The sequence below is a fragment of the Peromyscus maniculatus genome, chromosome 9, assembly GCF_049852395.1.
Source record: "Peromyscus maniculatus bairdii isolate BWxNUB_F1_BW_parent chromosome 9, HU_Pman_BW_mat_3.1, whole genome shotgun sequence".
NCBI lineage: Eukaryota > Metazoa > Chordata > Mammalia > Rodentia > Cricetidae > Peromyscus > Peromyscus maniculatus.
The window spans coordinates 4,974,583-4,994,421 of NC_134860.1; the positions used below are offsets into that span (position 1 = coordinate 4,974,583).

The window sequence follows — 19,839 nt, forward strand, 5'->3', positions numbered from 1 at the left end:
CAGTTATTGACTTCAAGAAACAAAACTTGTAGAAGAGCCTGAGAACAGTTGCCGGGAGAGGCATCACCACATTCCCCAGGGTAACAGTTGCCGGGAGAGGCATCACCACATCCCCAGTGCGTCTGTTTCTTGGGGTGAGCTTGGATTCAATGAATTCCACAGGTGCATCTCATGTGTGCCCCAACACAAAATCAGAAATGTCTTTCAAATAATAGGAGGGAGGGAGAGAGTTCAAATTAAAATCTCATGGTTGTTGAGCATGAACTTTGTAGATGCAATGTTGTGTTGCAAATATGAAAAACTTGAGTCCATCCTGAATTTAAAGAACTGGGTCCAGTGGTGTGTTGCTAAAATTCCAGGAAATGGGAAGCTGAGGCAGAAGAATTTTAAGAGTTTGAGGCTGACCTAAATTTCATAGTGACACCCTGTCTCTCATTTTCCCTGAAAAAGAAAAAAGAAAGAAAAAACACATTCTTTTTCAATATTCGTTAGCCATGAATTTCATAAAGTTTCTCAGTTTTCTGGTTGAAGAATGGACTTACCTTCTGAGTTCTTTAGCTTATTGAACATACCTGTTTTTGTCTTCCAGCAATATCCAGACTATTATGCAATAATTAAGGAGCCTATAGATCTCAAGACCATTGCTCAGAGAATACAGGTATGATGGTGAACATCTGTAATCATGTGGTATAGGGCAGATCAGGTTGTATACTTTATTAGGAGATTTTAGAAAGTAAAGTAGATATTTCTTTTCTTTTTATTGTATTTTAGGGGAAGAGTATAGCTTAGGTTCAAGGTCCTAGGTTCTATCTCTTTCCAGTAAATGAATGAATGCGTAAGTAAATAGCTAAACAAGTGGGGCAGGTTATGGACACTTCTGACTGTGAAAGGCGCGTTGACAGTAAAAGCTTCGTTGTTTATTTTTACCCTCTTCTAAATCGCTTTAGGATATCTTAGAATGAAAGTTACTTACAATAGATATTTGAATATAAGGTTAGTGAAAATAGGTACTTGTCCTTGTGCCCTTTACCTGGTGTGTGTGTTCCCTTTCTTCCCCTAGGGAAATAAATGCTCTTTAGAAAACAGGCAGAACTCAGAGTTGTGGTGAAACAGTTGGTACTGTGTACAGCCTCTTTGTGGTAACATTGCCATTTCTACTGTTGTTTGTCACCGGGGCCCTGGTTGCTTTCTGGTCTGCTGCTAGACTCTTTCTTCACACAAGTCGGGGGTGGATCCTGCCATCCTTGACTTTAGTCAGTCAAGATCTAAAGTGGGAATTAGCTGACCCATGGAGATTTTTCTTTGCCTTGCTTCTAAGCTGTTGGAAAGCAACTGTTTGCCAGTGTTCAATCTCATGGCCCCACCTACTGCCTGTGAGAGTCCTTCCAGATGAGATGAATGTTCAAATGTTGGTTCGCCTACCCGCTCTTCTCCTTTGCCTGGCTGTCTCAGTTCTGCCGTATTTGTCCCCCTGTCTGTGCAGTTTGTGCTATAGTTTTACCCTTTCTCCTCCCCACTGCACTTAATTTGGTTTCTCTATGCTTCAGAACTTACCCTGTTTATTTCTGTGTACCTAGCCATTCGTCACGTGTGTCTTCTACCTGGTGTGTGTGTCTCTTTTCCTCTGTAAGTTGGAAGCAACAAATGAGTATCCTTGCATTATTTTGGACCGAATGAGCTTTAAGGCATAATAGCTTGGGCACATGGTAGAACTGGTTTTATGCTTTACCTCAATGGCCGGGTAAATAGAGGAAGTGTTACTTTACACTCTTAAGTTTACTTTAATGAATGAATATTCATGTAGCACTTAGTGTTTGGTGCATAGTAAACTATGGTTTTGCTAAATAAAACTTATCTCACTTGATTTTTGTAGTTGTTTTTATGAAAATAAGATAGATTCTGGTTTGTTATATGTCACAAAATATACTTGTAAATAGGTACTAGTATAATCTATAAAAGGGAAAATAACTAGGTATTATTTACAAGTAAACTTCCCAGTGATATTTTTTACTATAGTAACAGCTTAAAAATTTGTAGTCTTTTTCTTTAAAGGTTATATTGACTATTCTTATTAAGAAAAAATGCTATATTTTGTTGTTTACTATATATAGAATGGAAGCTATAAAAGTATTCATGCAATGGCCAAAGATATAGATCTTCTAGCAAAAAATGCCAAAACATATAATGAGCCTGGTTCTCAAGTATTCAAGGTTAGTGTTTTGTTGTTGCTATTTTCATTGATGATAGTAGACACTAACTTAGTGCCAGGGTTTATTATAACCATAAATTCTATCCATTTAGAACATAGAACTAAGTGGTTTAGTATTTACAGAGTTGCAGAGCCACTAATGCCAGTCAGTTAACACTCTCTTTTTGTTTCTCTACAGTTTCCCAACCATGAGCCTCCGTCTACTTTTCTGCCTCTATACATTTGTCTATTTGGGAAATTTCATATAAATGGCATCATATACCATGCATTCCTTTGTGACTAATTCCTAGTATACTGTTAGAAACACTCACATATATAAGTTCTTTATGGACATATGTTTTCATTATACTTGAGTTCATACCTAGGAATGCAATTGCTTGGTCTACATTAACTATGTATTTATCTTACTGAGGAATTGGCAAAGTGTTTCCAGAATAACTTTACCATTTTATATTCCCATTACTACACAAATGCTGCATTTTTCAACATTCTCAGCAAACATCTGCTTTTCAGTTTTGTTTTATTATAGCAAACCTGGGAGTATCATTGTGTGTTATAGTGTTGATTTGCTTTTCTTTAATATAGTTAATGATTTGAACATCTTTTCATGTACACAGTAACCATTTGTATATGATATTGTCCTCTTTAGAGAAATCTCTATTTTGATTCTTTGCCTATTTTTTAAATTAGTTTACTTATTTTTTTATTGTCATTTTAATAGTTATAATATATTGTAAATATCATATCCTCATCAGTTGATTTTAAAATATTTTCTCCCATTCTCGTTTCAGCTTTCACAGTAATTTATTTTGACATTGTTTTACTAATTCTGAAGACTTCTAGTTTGTCTACTCTTTTTTCTTTGTTTGCTTATATTTTAGGTATCATAACAATGAAAAATATTTACACCTATATTTCTTCTAAAGATTTTATAGTTTTAGGTATTACATTTAGATCCTGAATCTTAAGTTGAATTAATTTTTGTGCATGTTAAATAGGAATCTAAATACATTATTTTACATGGGTTGTTACCCCAACACTATTTTAAAAGTAATTCTTTCTCCACTTTATTGTGTTGGCATCCTTATTGAAACTCAACTAAACCATAGATATAAGGGTTTATTCCTGGATTCTTCTGTTCATCTATGTATATAGTTTTTTAAAAATAATTATTTAGTCTTTGAATTTAAACTTCATAAATATAAAAATCATCTTTTGAAATGTAGTACATAATATAAAATAAATGCTTGATTTGCAGTTGCCCCTTAGAAACTTTCTGGTTCTAATAATGAATAGTTGGTTGTAGAAATGGCTTTGATTAGCCAGGCAGTGGTGGTGCACACCTTTGATCCCAGCATTCGGGAAGCAGAGGCAGGCGGATCTCTGAGTTTTGAGGCCAGCCTGGTCCACAGAGTGAGTTCCAGAACAGCCAGGGCTACACAGAGAAACCCTGTCTCAAAAACCCAAAAAAAAAAAAAAACCCAAATATCTTTGATTAACTACATATCATTGAGAATTTGGAAAAGGGTGCTCAGAAAGTCTTTTACTAATAAAATCATATATTTTTTTAATGCTGGCCAAAATACTCAAAATTGCTGTTGGTAGTTAATATTAACTTTTATTTGCACTTGTTTTATGCTGAGTTTATTCCTATGCCATAAGTTTTAGTTTTCTCTAGGGTATCTTTTTCTTCTGTGCAGCCTCCTTGGCTTAGAAATGGTATGTCCTTTTTCAGGGAAGATCACCTCAGTGTGGCAGGAGGAGCTCATATATGGGCTAGTCCACCAGTCACACTCTGTAAATCCAGCAACACATCTTGGGTGTTTTGTTTACCTGGATATGTTTGGTGACTACAGAATCCACATCTAAATTCTTTGTTCAGCATTCCTATCTTATTTTTAAGTATGTGCAAGCAGCAAAAATTCAGCACTCATTTTTTTGGGTTACTGATCTTGTGCCCCAGTGTTTCGCCCGGCCATACCTGCTGGCTCTACCATCACACTGCTGGGGTTGTACACAGTGCTTCTTTAAAGTGACACCTTTCAGGTGCTTGGTGGCTTTTCAAATATGTCACCCCTGATGGCTGGGGCAGGTTCACAGGTGGACCTCCCATCTCCACCCCCCCAGTGAACTGTGCAAGGGAGGTAGTATCTATAACATTGTTTCCTTTTAAAAAAATTTTTTAACTTTATTTGTGTGAGTGTTTTGCCTGCATGAATGTCTTTGCACCATCTGCTTTTGGTGCCTGCAGAGGCCAGAAGAGGGTGTTGGAACCTTTGGGACTGGAGTTACAGACAGTTGTGAACTGCCATGTAGGTGCTGGGAAGAAACCCAGGCCCTCTGGAAACGTATCCAGTGCTCTTAACTGATGAGCCATCTCTCCAGCCCCTCACAGGTGTTCCTGAAGTTAACATGAAAATTTGAACCTTCTGATTTGTATGATTTTGTAGGACTTTCTTAGTCACGGGAGTAGCAAACCATTTCTACAATTTACCCATCTCAAGCCACTTTCTTTTGTATTTTTAAGAAGTTTGAGGGAAGCCAGATATAGTGGCACACATCTTTAATCCCAGCACTCAAGACACAAGGCAGGGGAAATCTCTGTGAGTTCAAGGCCATTCTGGTCTACATAAAGAATTCCAGAACAGCCAGGGCTACATAGAAAGAACCTGTCTCAAAAACAAACAAACAAACAAACCCCCAAAAAACCAAACAAAGAAAAGAAATTTGATTGAGAATCAGGAATGAATTAGGAGGTACTTGAATTCTTAGTTCCTGAAAGGACATTTTAGTGTATGGTACTGTTTGCTGATAAGAATTTTTTTAGTCTAATTATTTTCCCTGAACTAAGTTGTTTTTATTTATTCATTTATTTTTATGAAGCAGAGTTGGAGTTTATAAGGAAGAAAGATTAGCATAGGCATGGGATTATTACAAAGGTATATGCTTAGGAAAAAGAATAATGACCCAAGAGCATGGGTATGTGCTTCTTAACAGAGTCAACCTGAACTATGAGAAAGGAAACTTGGAATTTAATGTGTTAGGTTGCTAGTAATTTAAGCAAGTACATTTATTTATCTGAAATTTATGTACATGGTCTTTAAAATTATAGAATTCCATCTTTTAACTTTTATATCATTTTATACAAATATAGAATTTATTGTATTTTGCCATTAGATCCGGTGTGCCTCTTACTTGCCAAATTATAAAAGAGCAGCAGCCTTCTAAACTTGTACTCACCTAGTGACAACTTGTGAAGATAATTTGGAAGTTTGTGGGATGGTGTTAGGGATGCAGTTTTGTGGCTAGTGAATAGAGAAGTCTGCTCCAAATGAAAGACGGACATGAAAGCCAGCAATGCAGGAGTCAGGATAGTTTTCTCTTTTTTCCCCATTACTTTGTTTGTTTTGGGTGTGTGTAGGTCTAAACGTGGAGATAAGAGGACAGCTTGCAAGAGTTGTCTCTCAGTCCACCATGTGGGTCTCAGGGATTAAACTCAGGTCATCAGGCTTGGTGGCAAGAGCCGCTGCTCACTGAGCCATCTTGTGAGTCTTTTTCTAAGTAAAGTAATTTTATCTTGCTAGGATGCCAATTCGATTAAAAAAATATTTTATATGAAAAAGGCAGAAATTGAACATCATGAAATGGCTAAATCAAGTCTTCGAATAAGGTAGGTTTAAGATATTTGTGCCTATTTGCTGAATTTTTAGCTAGTAAAATCAAGACAGTAGAAAATAAGATTGATCTACAGCTGATGTATGGTTCTGAAAACAGTAGAAGCTTTTCTAGCTGCTCCATTGTAGCTGGACAAAGCTATTTGAAAAGATGTTGGACATATATATTGTGTAGGATTATATGATACTGTATTTTTATGTTTGCAATAAGGATGTTAAATTAGAAGAACTCAAGTCTCAATCTGGCTTGTCCTTCATTAGGACTCTATCTTTGAAAATGTCTTAGTTCTGGGATTCCATTTCCTCTTAAGTGAAATGGAAACATTGAGAAACTACTTCAAAGTTTTCTTCTGGCCCTCATGTTTGTGTCAATATGGTATCTTCTGGTTCCATAGCAACCATAAGCTCATGAAGACTAGTCCCGACCGTTTTCTTCAGTGTCCCAAATCTTGACACAGAACTTGCTGTATAATAGACTCTCAGAAATATTTCATTACTTTTCTTAGAAGGAACTAGTTGTTTCCTTTTTGCTTGCCCAGCATTTTGATTTTTAGCTATACAGTCTCTGAGGGGTTTTTTATTTTATTTTTTTATTTTATCTTTGGATAGGACTGCATCAAATTTGGCTGCAGCCAGGCTGACAGGTCCTTCGCACAGTAAAAGCAGCCTTGGTGAAGAAAGAAACCCCACTAGCAAGTATTACCGGTGAGAGTAAGAGGATATATATAGTCTGAGAGCTGGCCCATGCTGTGACTGTTAACAGGCATGCTAGCCAAGTGGCTGTCTTTAAGTATTACTATAGGTTTTGAGGAGAGTATATCAGCTATTTTACTTAAGAAGATTGAGGTAAGAGCTGGGCATAGTGGCATATACCCATAATTTCAGCATTTGGCAAACTGAGGCAGAAAGATTGTAAGTTCAAGGCCAGTCTGGGTTCCATAGCAAGATCCTGTCACAAAAGTAACCACAAGTAGGTTAAGGTTCTATATAGATCTTTCCTCACCTCTCAGATAACACTTAAGTATTATTAAGTAGTGTTTAGTGTTACAAATAAAATGTGGTATTAAATACTTGTTTATGCTAAATAAATATTGTGTTCATAATAGAATTTATTGTAAAATGAGTGTCTTAGAGAATAACTAAATCCATACTTCATATAAAATATGGAGAAATATACTACATTTAAGTGAAAAACAAATTGTAGTAATCTACTCCAGGCTTTCTGCTACCCCTTTCTCTCCTTTTTTAAGCTTTATTTTATGTATATGGGTGGTTTGCCTCCACGTATGGCTATGCATCATGTGAGTGCAGTGCCTGTGGAGATCAGAAGAGGGCATCAGATCTCCTGGCACGGGAGTGACAGACAACTCTGAGGTGCCCTTTGGATGCTAGGACTCAAACCCAGGTTCTTTGGATGAGCAGCTAGTGTTCTTAACTGCTGAGCCATCTCTTCAGCCCCAACTTTTCTTTTTTGAGAAGAACAAAAATCCCACTTTTCTTTGCTACAACTGATTGTGAAGAATATTATAAACTAAAAGGATAGTTAATAGGAGTTATTTTTCCTATTAGTGCATTTTAATAGTTCCTATTTAAGGTAAACAAATCATAATGCCAGTCTGTTTTCTAATTGCTCATTTTTCTTTGTAGTAATAAAAGAGCAGTCCAAGGGGGTCGCTTATCAGCAATCACCATGGCACTTCAGTATGGCTCGGAAAGTGAAGAGGATGCCGCTTTAGCTGGTAGGAGATTTTTAGATTGTGGTCCTTCTGGCTGAGGGAAATTACATTGACTCTGGCCTTTCTTGGAATTGGTTAGTTTTTTAAGAAAATGTTATATTGTTACATTTGATGTAATCTTGGGTAAGTAAAATTGTCAGAGGTAAATTGCTTTGTGTTAATGGACATAATTGGATAAATACAGAGACAGGGAACTTGAACATAAAAGAATAGATAAAGATAAGTCAGGCAAGAGGCTAGAGAGATGGCTCAACAATTAAGAGCATTTGCTCTTGCAGAGGACATGGGTTCAGTTCCCAGCACCTACAGGGTGCCTCACAACCCTTTGTAACTCAGTTCCAAGGGATCTGACACCTTCTTCTGGCTTCCACATGCACTGCATGCATATGGTACTTAGATACAGGCAAAGCACTCATACACATAAAATAAAAATAACACTTTTTTAAAAGAAAATAAATCAAGCAAATAATAACCAAGAGTAAAGAAATAAATAACCAAAGAGTAACTGTAGCTTTCTTTATTGACTTCTCATAAAGAGGACTCTTGAATACAGATATTGACAAATAAAAGTGTTCTGTCATAGTAATGAAAGATTTGTTTCCTTGGAAAGGTGTTACAGAAGAACTCCAAGTTTGTAAAAACAAACAGATGGAGCTTTGTGGGAAACTTGAAAATACTGTCTTTAGAAGTTAAAGGGCCCTTCTCACAATCACTAAATAAGAGGTAGTAGGTGTGGATCCATTTATCATGTCCCAAGTGCCAATAGCCACTACCCCTTCCAGTGGTGCAAGGGATTGAACCCAGGCCTTCATTCATGCTAGGCAAAGCCCTAACATTGAGCTACATCCCAGCCCTTGAACAGAGTTCTTTTGTATTACTTTGTTTCCTATTGTTGAAACAAGTTACTGTAAACTTAGTGATTTAGAGCAACATAAATTTATTTTCTTACGGTTGTGGAGCTCAGGTGTCTAAAATCAAGGTGGTAAGTAGGCCAGCCTTCCATTTAGGTATTTTACAGGAAAACAGATTCTTTGATTTTTCTGATTTCTAGAGGCTACCTGTATCCCTTGGCTCATGGTTCCTTCTTCCATGTTGAAACTATAGCTCTCCAGCCTCAGTATTTGTTATTCCTTCTTCCTTTGACTCCTTCATGGTAGCATCCTTGTTACTACTTTTGAGTGCCTACTCATGTCAAGATTGTTACTAACATCTGCAAAGTTCTTCTTCTGGCTTAGGTAGCATTCACAGGTTCTATGGATTGAAGCATTGATATGTTCTAGTGCCTGTTATACAAATTACTATATTAGGCTTGATAGATGCATTCTGCACCTTGAAAATACATATTCCTCCCGGGTTCACATTTGTCAAAATTGACTATCTACTGAGCTTAAAATAAATTTCAATAAGATTGAATGTTTCAGAATTATGCAGGACATACTTCTGATAATCGTGTAACAAAGATATCAACTAGTAATGAAAAGATAAAGTTTAAAAACCTAAATGGGCGCCAGGTATGTAGCTTAGTTGGTAGAGCCCTTGCCATACATGCATGAAACCCTGGTTTTGTTGCCCAGTGCCTCATAATAGCAGCTGTGTACATTTCTGTAATCCCAGCACTCTCTGGAGGTAAAGGCAAGAGGGTCAGGAAGTTGAAGATCAACCTTAGCTGAAAAACAAAGACCTTTTCTAACCTCTTCAGGTTCCTGCACACACAGCATATGCACATACATACAGGTAAATAAATCTTTAGAGAAATGAGTAGTGTGTGTTTTGTATTTCTATAAAAATTATTAATTTGCTTTGTTCTGGTGTTTTTATGACTTAGCTTCTACCTGAACATTTCCTTACTAAGGAATCAATCATTCTCTGATATTAGAGATGAGGGGCGCAAAGTCAGACTTGAGGCTGAATCACGTTTAAGAGTATCAACCTAATCTAAATTTATACTATGGTAAACATGTTAGTCTTAGTTTTCCAACAAATACCTAAAGATAATAAACAGTATCTTGCTTTGGCTCACAGTTTTTTTTTTTTTTTTTTTTGTTTTTTGTTTTTTGTTTTTTGTTTTTTTTTTTTTGGTTTTTCAAGACAGGGTTTCTCTGTGTAGCTTTGCGCCTTTCCTGGAGCTCACTTGGTAGCCCAGGCTGGCCTCGAACTCACAGAGATCCGCCTGGCTCTGCCTCCCGAGTGCTGGGATTAAAGGCGTGCGCCACCAACGCCCGGCTGGCTCACAGTTTTGATGATCCGTCAAACCTGTTTCTCTTAGTCCTGTGTCAAGGCAGCATATCATACATAGTAGGGCTGTGGTAGAGTAAACCTTTCACCTGTGTTGGGGAAGTGAAAAGCAAGGTCTCATTACCTCTTTCAGATGCATGCCCTTGGGACTCCCACTAATCCACATGTTTTAGTTTCTACCACCTCTCAGTAATGCCCATCTAAGGGACAAGCCTTTTAACACATTAATCTTTGGGGCGTGGGGTGCGTGCAGATCCTAACTGTAGCACTGCTTTTGTTTTGTTCTGAGATCTCTGAATGGCTACTTGTTCCTTTTGGCTGAGCATAGCAGGAAGTCTGAAGAAATCACATTTTAAAAAGAAACTTTTTCGGTGTTTTAACTGAGTGTAACTTTTGAATTTAGCATTTCTGGGTAATATTTTTCTAAAACATGCAATGACACTAAGTATTTTTTAGGATTTATTTTTATTTATGTGTATGTGTCTGTATGAATATATCATGAGTGTGTGTCATGTATATGAAGGTGTCCATGGAGGTCAGAAGAAGGGATCAATCAGATGGCCTGGACCTGCAGTTAAGATTATTATCAGTTGTCCAGTTTGATTTCTCGGAAATTAATTCAGGTCTGGAAGAGTGGCAAGCATTCTTAACTGAGCCATCTCTCTAGAACCTATACTAGTCATGTTTAACATTATCTTTAAGGAAAATTAAAGATCTTTTAAAATCATTTTCAAAGCTGTGCATAGTGGTGCATGCCTATAATCCTAACACTTCGAAGGTAGATGCTTCCTGTTAGTTGGAGGCCAGCCAAGTCTATATTCAAAAACCTAAACCTTCATTCAAAAGTTTAAAAAAAAAACCTAAATAGCCAGGCAGTGGTGGCGCACGCCTTTAATCCCAGCACTAGGGAGGCAGAGCCAGGCGGATCTCTGTGAGTTCGAGGCCAGCCTGGGCTACCAAGTGAGTTCCAGGAAAGGCGCAAAGCTATACAGAGAAACCCTGTCTCGAAAAAACCAAAAAAAAAAAAAAAAACCTAAATAATAATTAAAAATTGTTTTTACCTGAGCATGATTGAGCATGTTTGTAATTCCAGCACCCAAGAGACTAAAGCAGGAGGATTTCTGAGAATCCTAGGTCAGCTTTGGCCATAGTGTGGGACCTAATTTAGAAGCAAAGAATAAAAGTGCTCTCAAGTGTTGGTTCTGGGCTACAGAGATGGCCCAGTGATTAAGATCACTTATTGCTTTCTAGATGACTCAGGTTCAATTCCCAGTACCCACATGGCAGCTGACAATTGTCTGTAACTCAAAACCAAGAGGGTCCAGTACCCTCTTCTGACCTGTGGGCACAAGGACCCGTGTATACGCGAGGACAAAATATTCATAAAACAAAATCTTTTTTTATGAATTAATAAAATTAAATGTTGATTGTTTTGTCTTTATTTCCCTGGTAAATATGTTTTTGTCTTTCCAGCTGCACGGTATGAAGAAGGGGAGTCTGAAGCCGAGAGCATTACTTCCTTTATGGATGTTTCAAATCCTTTTCATCAGCTTTATGACACAGTTAGGAGCTGTCGGAATAACCAAGGGCAGCTAATAGCCGAACCTTTTTTTCATTTGCCTTCAAAGAAAAAATACCCAGATTATTATCAGCAAATTAAAATGCCCATATCGCTTCAACAGATCAGGTAAGACTGCTTCTACATTAATCAATATAGATATGTCTTCTTGTTAGTTGAGTCTGCACATACCCTATTCTTTCTAGAAATAGATATGGATATTAAATGGTGAAAAAAAATTTTACCTCAGTATTTAAGTGTCTGTCTTATAACTGAGTAAAGTTTAAAAAAAAAAAAAAAAGGAAAAGCCTTCATGCCCACACTGTCATTGATATTTATTCATTTAGTTAACTTTTTTTGAAACAGTCTTGTAGTGTAGTCATGGCTGGCTTCAAAGTCCTCCTGCCTCAGCATATAGCAAATCAGTTTATTTGGCCTTACTAAAATGATACAGAAATTAGGCTAACATTCATTTAGAAAACAGTCTAGAAAATTGTCACTTATTTTCTTTGCCTTTGGAAGGATAGTAAATTTTATAGATGTCATGAATTTCCCTTGTAATATTTTTATTAATTTCTTTTTCCTTTATTTAAAAAATTCAAATAGTCTAGTTAATTTTAATTTTTTAACTTTTTAAAGATTTATTTATTTTATGTGTGTGTTGCCTGCATGTATGTATGTACAGCATGTTCATGCTTGGTGTCCTTGGAGGTCAGAAGAGAGCATTGGATCCCCAGGAACTAGAGGTGCAGATTGTTGTGAGCCACCATGCAGGTACTGGGAACTGAACTCAGATCCTCTCTAAAATCAGCAAGTGCTCTTAACTGCTGGACCATGTCTCTAGTGTGTCCTGTTCCCAAAACCCTTACTTTTTAAACATTTGTATGGGTGTTTTGTCTACATGTCTGTCTATGTACTGTGTGAGTACCTGGTGCCTGCAGAGGCCAGAAGAGGACATCAGATTCCCTGGAACTCCACTTACAGACAGTAGTGAGCCGCCATGTGGGTGCTGGGATCAAACCTCAGTCCTCTGGAAAAGTAGCCAGTTGCTGTTACCTTCAAAGTTATCTCTCTAGTCATTAGTTCATTTTAAATCATCCATCTTAGTTAATAGTTGTTCTAAGTTGGAATTTTGTAATACAAACTTCGATTTGTTAAGTGAAAAGATACAGAATTTGGAAGATTCATCTGCATCTTCGCCTATTTAAAGAATCACAGCGTTAGGAAGGTTGAGAACCACTATAATGTAGTATACTAATGTGAAAGAATGGAAAGTAGTAAAATAGTTGAGGCTTTGCCGGCATCACACTAAAGTTTTGAAAGATAGATGGAGCTATGTTTCCAGCTGTGCTATTCAAAAGCTATGATGCTAGAAATATTGTACTACGTGTATCATCCTGTGTGATAATCACAAGTCACAGATATTGTGCTCTTAAAGTTTGGTGAATGCAAGTAAGAAACTTGATTTTAAATTTCTTTGGATTTTAATGGCTGTGTGATCCACCACGGTCCTAGGAATATTTGTTTGGCCTCCCCAAACAGCGTAGAGTAGAAGACTGGGGCTGTGCCAGTGGTAGTGTTTGTTTAGCATCTCTTGGGTTCAATCTCCAGCCCCAACAAAAGGAAAGTCAACAAAGTTAGAGGAACTGGCCAGTGTGGCTCCTCAAGCCACTCCCCATTGTGCTAGGGTTTGCCATCCCATGTCCCTCTCCATCCCCTATCCCAATACCCCACCGCCGTTGAATAACACTGGTGTGGAACAAGCAGTTATTTCCAGGTTTGGATTCTGTTTTGTGGCATGTGTACATGTAGCTGTAGAATGCAGTCACAGGCATACCATAACTCGTATGGTGGTTTGAAGACAACTTTCAGGAGTCAGTTCTTTCACTGTGGGATCTGGGATTGAACTTGGTTGTCAGACTTGACAGCAAGTGTTTTTAACCTACTGATTCTCTTGCTGGCCCAGAGTTTCTGTTCTTTGTGGGTGTTCTTAACACCTACTGCTTCACCTTTGGTTTGGCAGGAATAAGCTGTGGTAGGCTCATGAGCTGGTACTGAGAACTGAATTTGTGTTTAATTGTTTTTGCTATATCCAGAGATTTTGTTTGTTTGTTTTGTTTTTTTGTTTTTCGAGACAGGGTTTCTTTGTGTAGTTTTGGTGCCTTTCCTGGATCTTGCTCTGTAGACCAGGCTGGCCTTGAACTCACAGAGATCCGCCTGGCTCTGCTGGTATTAAAGGTGTGTGCCACCGCTGCCTGGCCAGAAATGTTTTCTGATATTAATATCTCCTTAAGCACTGCACAGAATCTGAATATCACTTGAATAAAGTAAAACTTTAGATGTAGTACATTCTATGAGAACGTTTGGGATCTCTACATCATTGCTATTTTCACCTGTCATTTTCTTAGCACAGTTTTTTTTTTATTTTGATGATTAGCATGTAAGTACTTTAATCAATGTAAAAGTTCAATTTAAAATTCATACAGAGTTAGAGCCAACAGAGACTATCTACAAAGAGTATATAGCCCATCTGAGAGCTGATGGTTAGTAATAGCAATCGTGTCTAAAATACTTGAATTCTTAGTGATTTTAAGTAAAATAAACAGCTCTCAGCTTTAAACTATGTTACTTCTTTGTAATGACTGCACTGGAAGAATAGTAGTCAATATACTTGACAGATCTGCCTCTTGTGTCCCATCATGAGAGCCCCCTTCACTGTCCGTGTGTCTCCTCTGGAGGTAAATCTGTTACTCTGAATGTTTTTTCAGGACCTTATTACAGTAACCTGTATGAACTGCAATGGCATCCTAATTTTCAGAAACCAGTAGTTAACGGTGATTCATTGAATTAGTTTAAAATCTAATTTTTGTTTCTCAGGATTTTTTTACTGGGAGTTTTCCTAGTGTATTTGCTTTCACAGTTGATCACTTTACTAAGTCCTATTATTTAGTTTATTCTTTTGGGTTTTCAGGTAAACTGTGGTATTGTCTAAATTTAATAGTGCTTTAGACCTTACTTTTTAACTTGAAAGCCAGTTACAAGTGGTTAATAAAGACAGGGTGTTGTGCTTATGAAAGTTTTGTGGTGGACTTTCAGGAGGAGGGTTTGTAATTTTAATAATAGAAACTTCTAATCATTTATTTGTCTTTCACAGAACAAAGCTAAAAAACCAAGAATATGAAACTTTAGATCATTTGGAGTGTGATCTGAATTTAATGTTTGAAAATGCCAAACGCTATAATGTTCCCAATTCAACCATCTATAAGCGAGTTCTGAAATTACAGCAAGTCATGCAGGTAAGTTACTGTTTGTTGTATCACTGAATTAGTTTCATGTGTTTGGAGTGTCCTTTTGAGATATGTGTCCCCTATCTCCACCCCCAGAATATTGAGTCAGTTGTTTCTACTACAAGTACTATTGAATGTTTTTAAGACTTGTCAGAGCCTTGGAGAGAAGAAATATTTTAAATCCATTGTAGTAGAGGAAGCAAGGCCCTGTGGGGAGAGCCAGTTTCAGTAGTCTGAGAAAGTTACCCTTCACTTCCAGATGGTAATTGTCCCGTCTACAGTTTAGTCCTTCGGTTCTAGACTTTGTTAATATAGGAATGGCGTTTGTGGGCCTGGTAGCGCACAACTGTGATCCCAGCACTCAGGAGGAGCCTGAGGCAAGAAGACTAATTTCCAGCCAGGGTGTGCTGTATAGCACGCACGCACACACACACACACACACACACACACACACACACACACACACACACACACGTGCGCGCGGTGGGTGGGGGGCGCAGGTGGAGCTGACTTTGGCAAAAGAACATCTGAATGCTAATTGATCATTGTAGTATCTAAGAGTTTGTCCAATTCTCGTAGCATATCTTGGAGAGAACTAGATGCTATTGGTCATCTTGGGATTTTTAGGACAAACGATAGATATGAAATACAGAATTAACCCAGGCCAGGTAGTGGTGGCGCAAGCCTTTAATCCCAGCTCTCGGGAGGCAGAGGCAGGCAATGTCTGAGGTCGAGGTGAGCCTGATTTACAGAGCGAGTTCCAAATTAACTGTCTACGTGGGAGTTTTTTGTTCTTGTTGGTTTTGTTTGTCGTTTTCATTTGTGTGGTGGCAGGGGCTGGTCGGAGGACAGTTGTAGGAGTCAGTTCTCCCTCTACCATGTGAGTCCAGGAAATCAAACTCCAGTCATCAGACGTGGCACCAAATTCCCACTGAACCATTTTGCTGGCCTGTCTCACAGTTCTTCATAGAATATTTCCGGAAGCAAGAGTAATCTTGAACCAAGAAGAAGCAAAGGCAATTTTAAGTCAAACATAGAGTCTTTATTTATTTCTTTATTTTTATGGTCAGCACTGCCTCTCAGCTGTGAATTTCAGACACTTTTGCTGTGTTTGTCTATTTTCTAAGCTTGCTGTGCTTGGCCCTTTCAACTGTGTTTGCAAAGGGTCCTTAAAAAGGTGTGTAATGAAAAATAGTAGATCTAAATTTTTACCTCTTAGTTTTAAACTTTTTTTCTTTGTCTTACTACTCCTTAGAAATCAGATGCCAAAGGCCCCCTCCAAATTAGCTTAACTTAAGTGTGGCCTGTCGGGCCAGCTGACCCCATAGCTCGCCTCAGAACTTTTAACTGTACCATGCCATTGATGGTCATAAATGCTCTAGGTAGCATTCATTTTTAGTCTGATTCCATTTTTTAACCTATTTCTCTATCATGAAGGCTTTTGTTACAGTAGATTATTGAAAATGTTTGAAGACTGTTCAGTTTTGTTCGTTCTATGTGAGGTTGTACTTCTCTGAATGAATGTGACATGCCTAGTTCTTTAACATTCAAATATTCATAGAATGCCTGACAGTGTGAGGCTGACTCCTGGCATCTACTCTATTTCAGGCAAAGAAGAAAGAGCTTGCCAGGAGAGATGACATTGAGGACGGAGACAGCATGATCTCTTCAGCCACTTCTGATACTGGTAGTGCCAAAAGAAAAAGGTATATGCTCTTCTCATATCTGGAACCAACTCAGTTATTATTTATTTTATTTTAGATAAATGCAGAAAAAAATGTAAGCTGTGAAGTATGAATTCTTCTAAAAGCTTTGATAGTATGTTCTTGATAGTATGTCTTTTCCAATTCATTTGTAAGTTGGATAGTGTTTTATTTTTTTACAATTATCATATTGCTTGAAGAAAAATGACATGTAGCTTAGGGAAACATACTATTCTTTTTGCTGTCCAGTTTTCTTTTTTCAGGTGGCATTTTCAAAGTGCCACTTAAATCTTAGATAACTGTTTCATAGTGAATTGCAAAAATGGAGTAGTGTTGAATGAAAAAAGGTAAGGAGTAAGTCCGCTCTGCTGCTGCAGGGAGATAAGTCACTGTTCTGATCGTTGCTTTTCATGATTAGCTTGGTCTTTACTTATGGTTTTGAGAATATAAAATCATAACTATTATAGGCAGTAAAATGTTAAGCTGATTATTCGGTGTTTTTTGTTTTGTTTTGTTTTGTTTTTTCCTTACTATCCTCTCAACTTCCCTAATCCTTTTCTTCTCCTCACTGGTTTTAAGGAGAGGAACTTCACTGAGATTCTGAAGCTAGGCTCTTATAAGGAATCATGCAAGACCATCTCTTGGAATTTCTCTGGCCTGATCATTTTGGAACACCATATTCTCCCTGAAGATTTACATTATTGATAGCAGCAGTCAGTCTGAGGGGATCCCTTGAACAAGGAATAAGTTAATCGTTAATAGCAGGGCTTGACAGACTCAGAATTGAATGAAGAAGCCAGTTCATTTTTTTGAGATATTTCTGTATTTGCATTAAAAGACCCACTAAAATCAGAAGGTTTTGAAATGTGGTTCAGGAACAAAAAGCTACCCTGTTTTTCTCTCTTAAACAGCAGTTGGGGACATTTTTTAACTTGGACAATAACTGCAAAGCTATGCGGTATTAGCTAAATTAGTCGGTGTACCGTGAGATGTGAATCTCCTCCAGTATTGGCCTGTGAATTTCATCCTTCCAAGTTCTTAATTCCTTGTTATACCAGGGACCACGGAGGAAAAATGTGAAACCAGATCAGAGACATCAAATCAAGAACATCTCTGAGTAAGATCAGTCACCAATCAAAGATAGAAACTTCTCAGGCAAAAGAAGGTAATGGAGGCACAAGTGACGGTGCAGTCGGCACCAGCATGGAGGAAACGCTTTCAATAAGTTGAGTGCAAGGAAGCGTTGACCTAGGCTAGACACTTCAAACTACAAGTGCTGGGGCCCCTAGTTTGTGGTGTAGTCCAAGTAGATGAAGTCACTGCCCTTCAACTTCCTATAAAAAGAACACTAAGCTATCTATATGTTACTAAAATGATTAGATCATATTTCAGACAAAAGTCTCCTTCTGAGTAGTTTTCCTAGGAAATGGTTCATGTAATAAAGTGAAAAAAAAAGTGGCAGAGCCATAAATTATCTACCAAAACAATAAAATAAAACTATCCTAGGTTTGGGCTACAAGCATGTGTAGAAATTAAAAGATAGAGAATTAAGTCCTATTGATCAGTAACAAAGTGATGAACCTTTGGTTAAAAGGTTTTGATAATGAGTTTCTGCAGAAGTCAAGCAAACATGAGCTTGGCCAGAGGTGTCAGAGCCATGTTTTCCAAATACCACTCTACTTCTCAATAATGTATATGATTCTATTTTTGCTTTATTTTTTAATACTGAAAAGTCTTTTAAAAAATGATTTGTGGTTATATATTCTCTTCATTCTAGCAATGCATCCTTTCCCCCTACCTTCTGCTGAAAAATCTGCTTTCTGTTTTCTGTGTTGAAATGTTTCAAGTGTTATGATCTTTTATCTTTTGGACCAATAATCTTCTTTTCTCAATCATATTTGGCATATGCATGACCCTCCAATGTTGCTTGTTTTTATTTTTCTTCACATGTATTGTTTGTTTCTGCTTTCCCAGGAATACTCATGACAGTGAGATGTTGGGTCTCAGGAGGCTATCCAGGTGTGCAGACCTTTTTATGCATAAACATACTTTTAAAACTGTAATTCTTCTGTGACATGGTCAGTACTGACACTATGAGGAGAAAAACCTTATGCATGTGAAACCAGTGTTTGGGATTCCAGTTTATTTTATGAGTAAAGACAGCAAAAGTCCTGTTAATGTGTCAAAATTAGCCTCCCTATGTCCGTTACTACCTTCAGTTTGTTGCTGGCTTGCTTTTCCCAGGGGCAGACAGTCCCCTCACTTATCATTGTGGCTATGCTTCTTGAGCAAGAGGTAGAGGCTGCCATAGTCAGTGACGCGGGCTTGTGGGTGCTGATTCATCTCGGGAATGAATGAATGCCTTACTGACTGAGATGGTGGAGAGGCCAGAATCAACACTGGCAGTCCAATTATCAGTGCCTGCAGGCACTTGTGCAGTGTGTGGGGCTAGTGTTTCTTGTTAATTTTCTTAGTCTCTGATCCTGTCGACATCTTACTTCTTAAAAGCATCCATTTCTTGAAGGCATCTTTTGTATGTTATTTAGGATTTCCAGTACAGCCTACAAGTTGTCATGCTACAGTGGTGAATGATAATTGTATAGTGGTTTTTTTTAGATGTCTTTTAATTTTATGTGTGTGGATATAGATCTGTGCACCATGTGCATGAGGTACCTGCAGGGGCAAGAAGAGGGTGTCAGATTGTCTGGGACTGGAGTTAGAGGCATTCTTAGGTGTAGCAGGTAACTACCATAATCAGAACACCCAAGAGGCCCAAGAAGGAGAATCATTATTAATATGAAGCTAGCCTGGGTTATAATATGAGAATCTGTTTTGTTTTGTTTTTAAGGAGATTCAGAACAGAGTCCCTTCTCACTCATAATCATTGTATAAATTAGAAAAGGCAAGTGCCTTTTCTTGAATTTAAATTTTGTTTTTCATGTATTGGAAGCTTGCTCTTAATACAGGATACTTTTCTGATACTCTTAATACAGGACCTTTTATGGTCAATCTCCTCTAAAATTATCTTTATTACAATAGTGTGTATGATTTGGCTTGGAATCCCCATAAGTATACAATGATGAACAGTCTTGATTTTGAGTTCTCTTAAGATGTATTTTAATAAGCCAGGCAGTGGTGGCGTACACTTGAATCCCAGCACTTGGGAGGCAGAGCCAGGCGGATCTCTGTGAGTTCGAGGCCAGCCTGGGCTACCAAGTGAGTTCTAGGAAAGGCGCAAAGCTAACACAGAAAAACCCTGTCTCGGAAAAAAAAAAAAAATGTATTTTAATTGGGCATTGTGGCTCATACTTGTAATCTACACACTTGGGAAGCAAAGGCAGGAGGATTCTGAGTTTGACTCTAGCCTTAACTGCATAGTATGAGATTTTTGTCAGGAAAGTAGCAAGAGTTTTAGCCAGGCATGATAGTAAACAGAT

The 19,839-nt window shown here is 37.8% G+C and overlaps 1 protein-coding gene across 50 annotated transcripts in view; it reads left to right on the forward strand.

Annotated features, from left to right (window-relative positions):
• Positions 1–19,839, forward strand: part of Pbrm1 (polybromo 1) — a 104,792-nt gene that overhangs the window by 26,191 nt on the left and 58,762 nt on the right. For 21 of the 50 annotated variants that reach the window (XM_076544178.1, XM_076544177.1, XM_076544180.1 and 18 more), the window contains 9 exons: positions 590–658; positions 2,112–2,210; positions 5,794–5,879; positions 6,493–6,588; positions 7,531–7,622; positions 11,328–11,541; positions 14,567–14,708; positions 16,308–16,405; positions 18,377–18,421. In XM_076544178.1, the coding sequence (XP_076400293.1) occupies positions 590–658; positions 2,112–2,210; positions 5,794–5,879; positions 6,493–6,588; positions 7,531–7,622; positions 11,328–11,541; positions 14,567–14,708; positions 16,308–16,405; positions 18,377–18,421 (941 nt within the window). The remainder of the gene's footprint in view (positions 1–589; positions 659–2,111; positions 2,211–5,793; positions 5,880–6,492; positions 6,589–7,530; positions 7,623–11,327; positions 11,542–14,566; positions 14,709–16,307; positions 16,406–18,376; positions 18,422–19,839) is intronic. The other 29 variants (XM_076544185.1, XM_076544186.1, XM_076544172.1 and 26 more) reach the window with 3 other exon arrangements.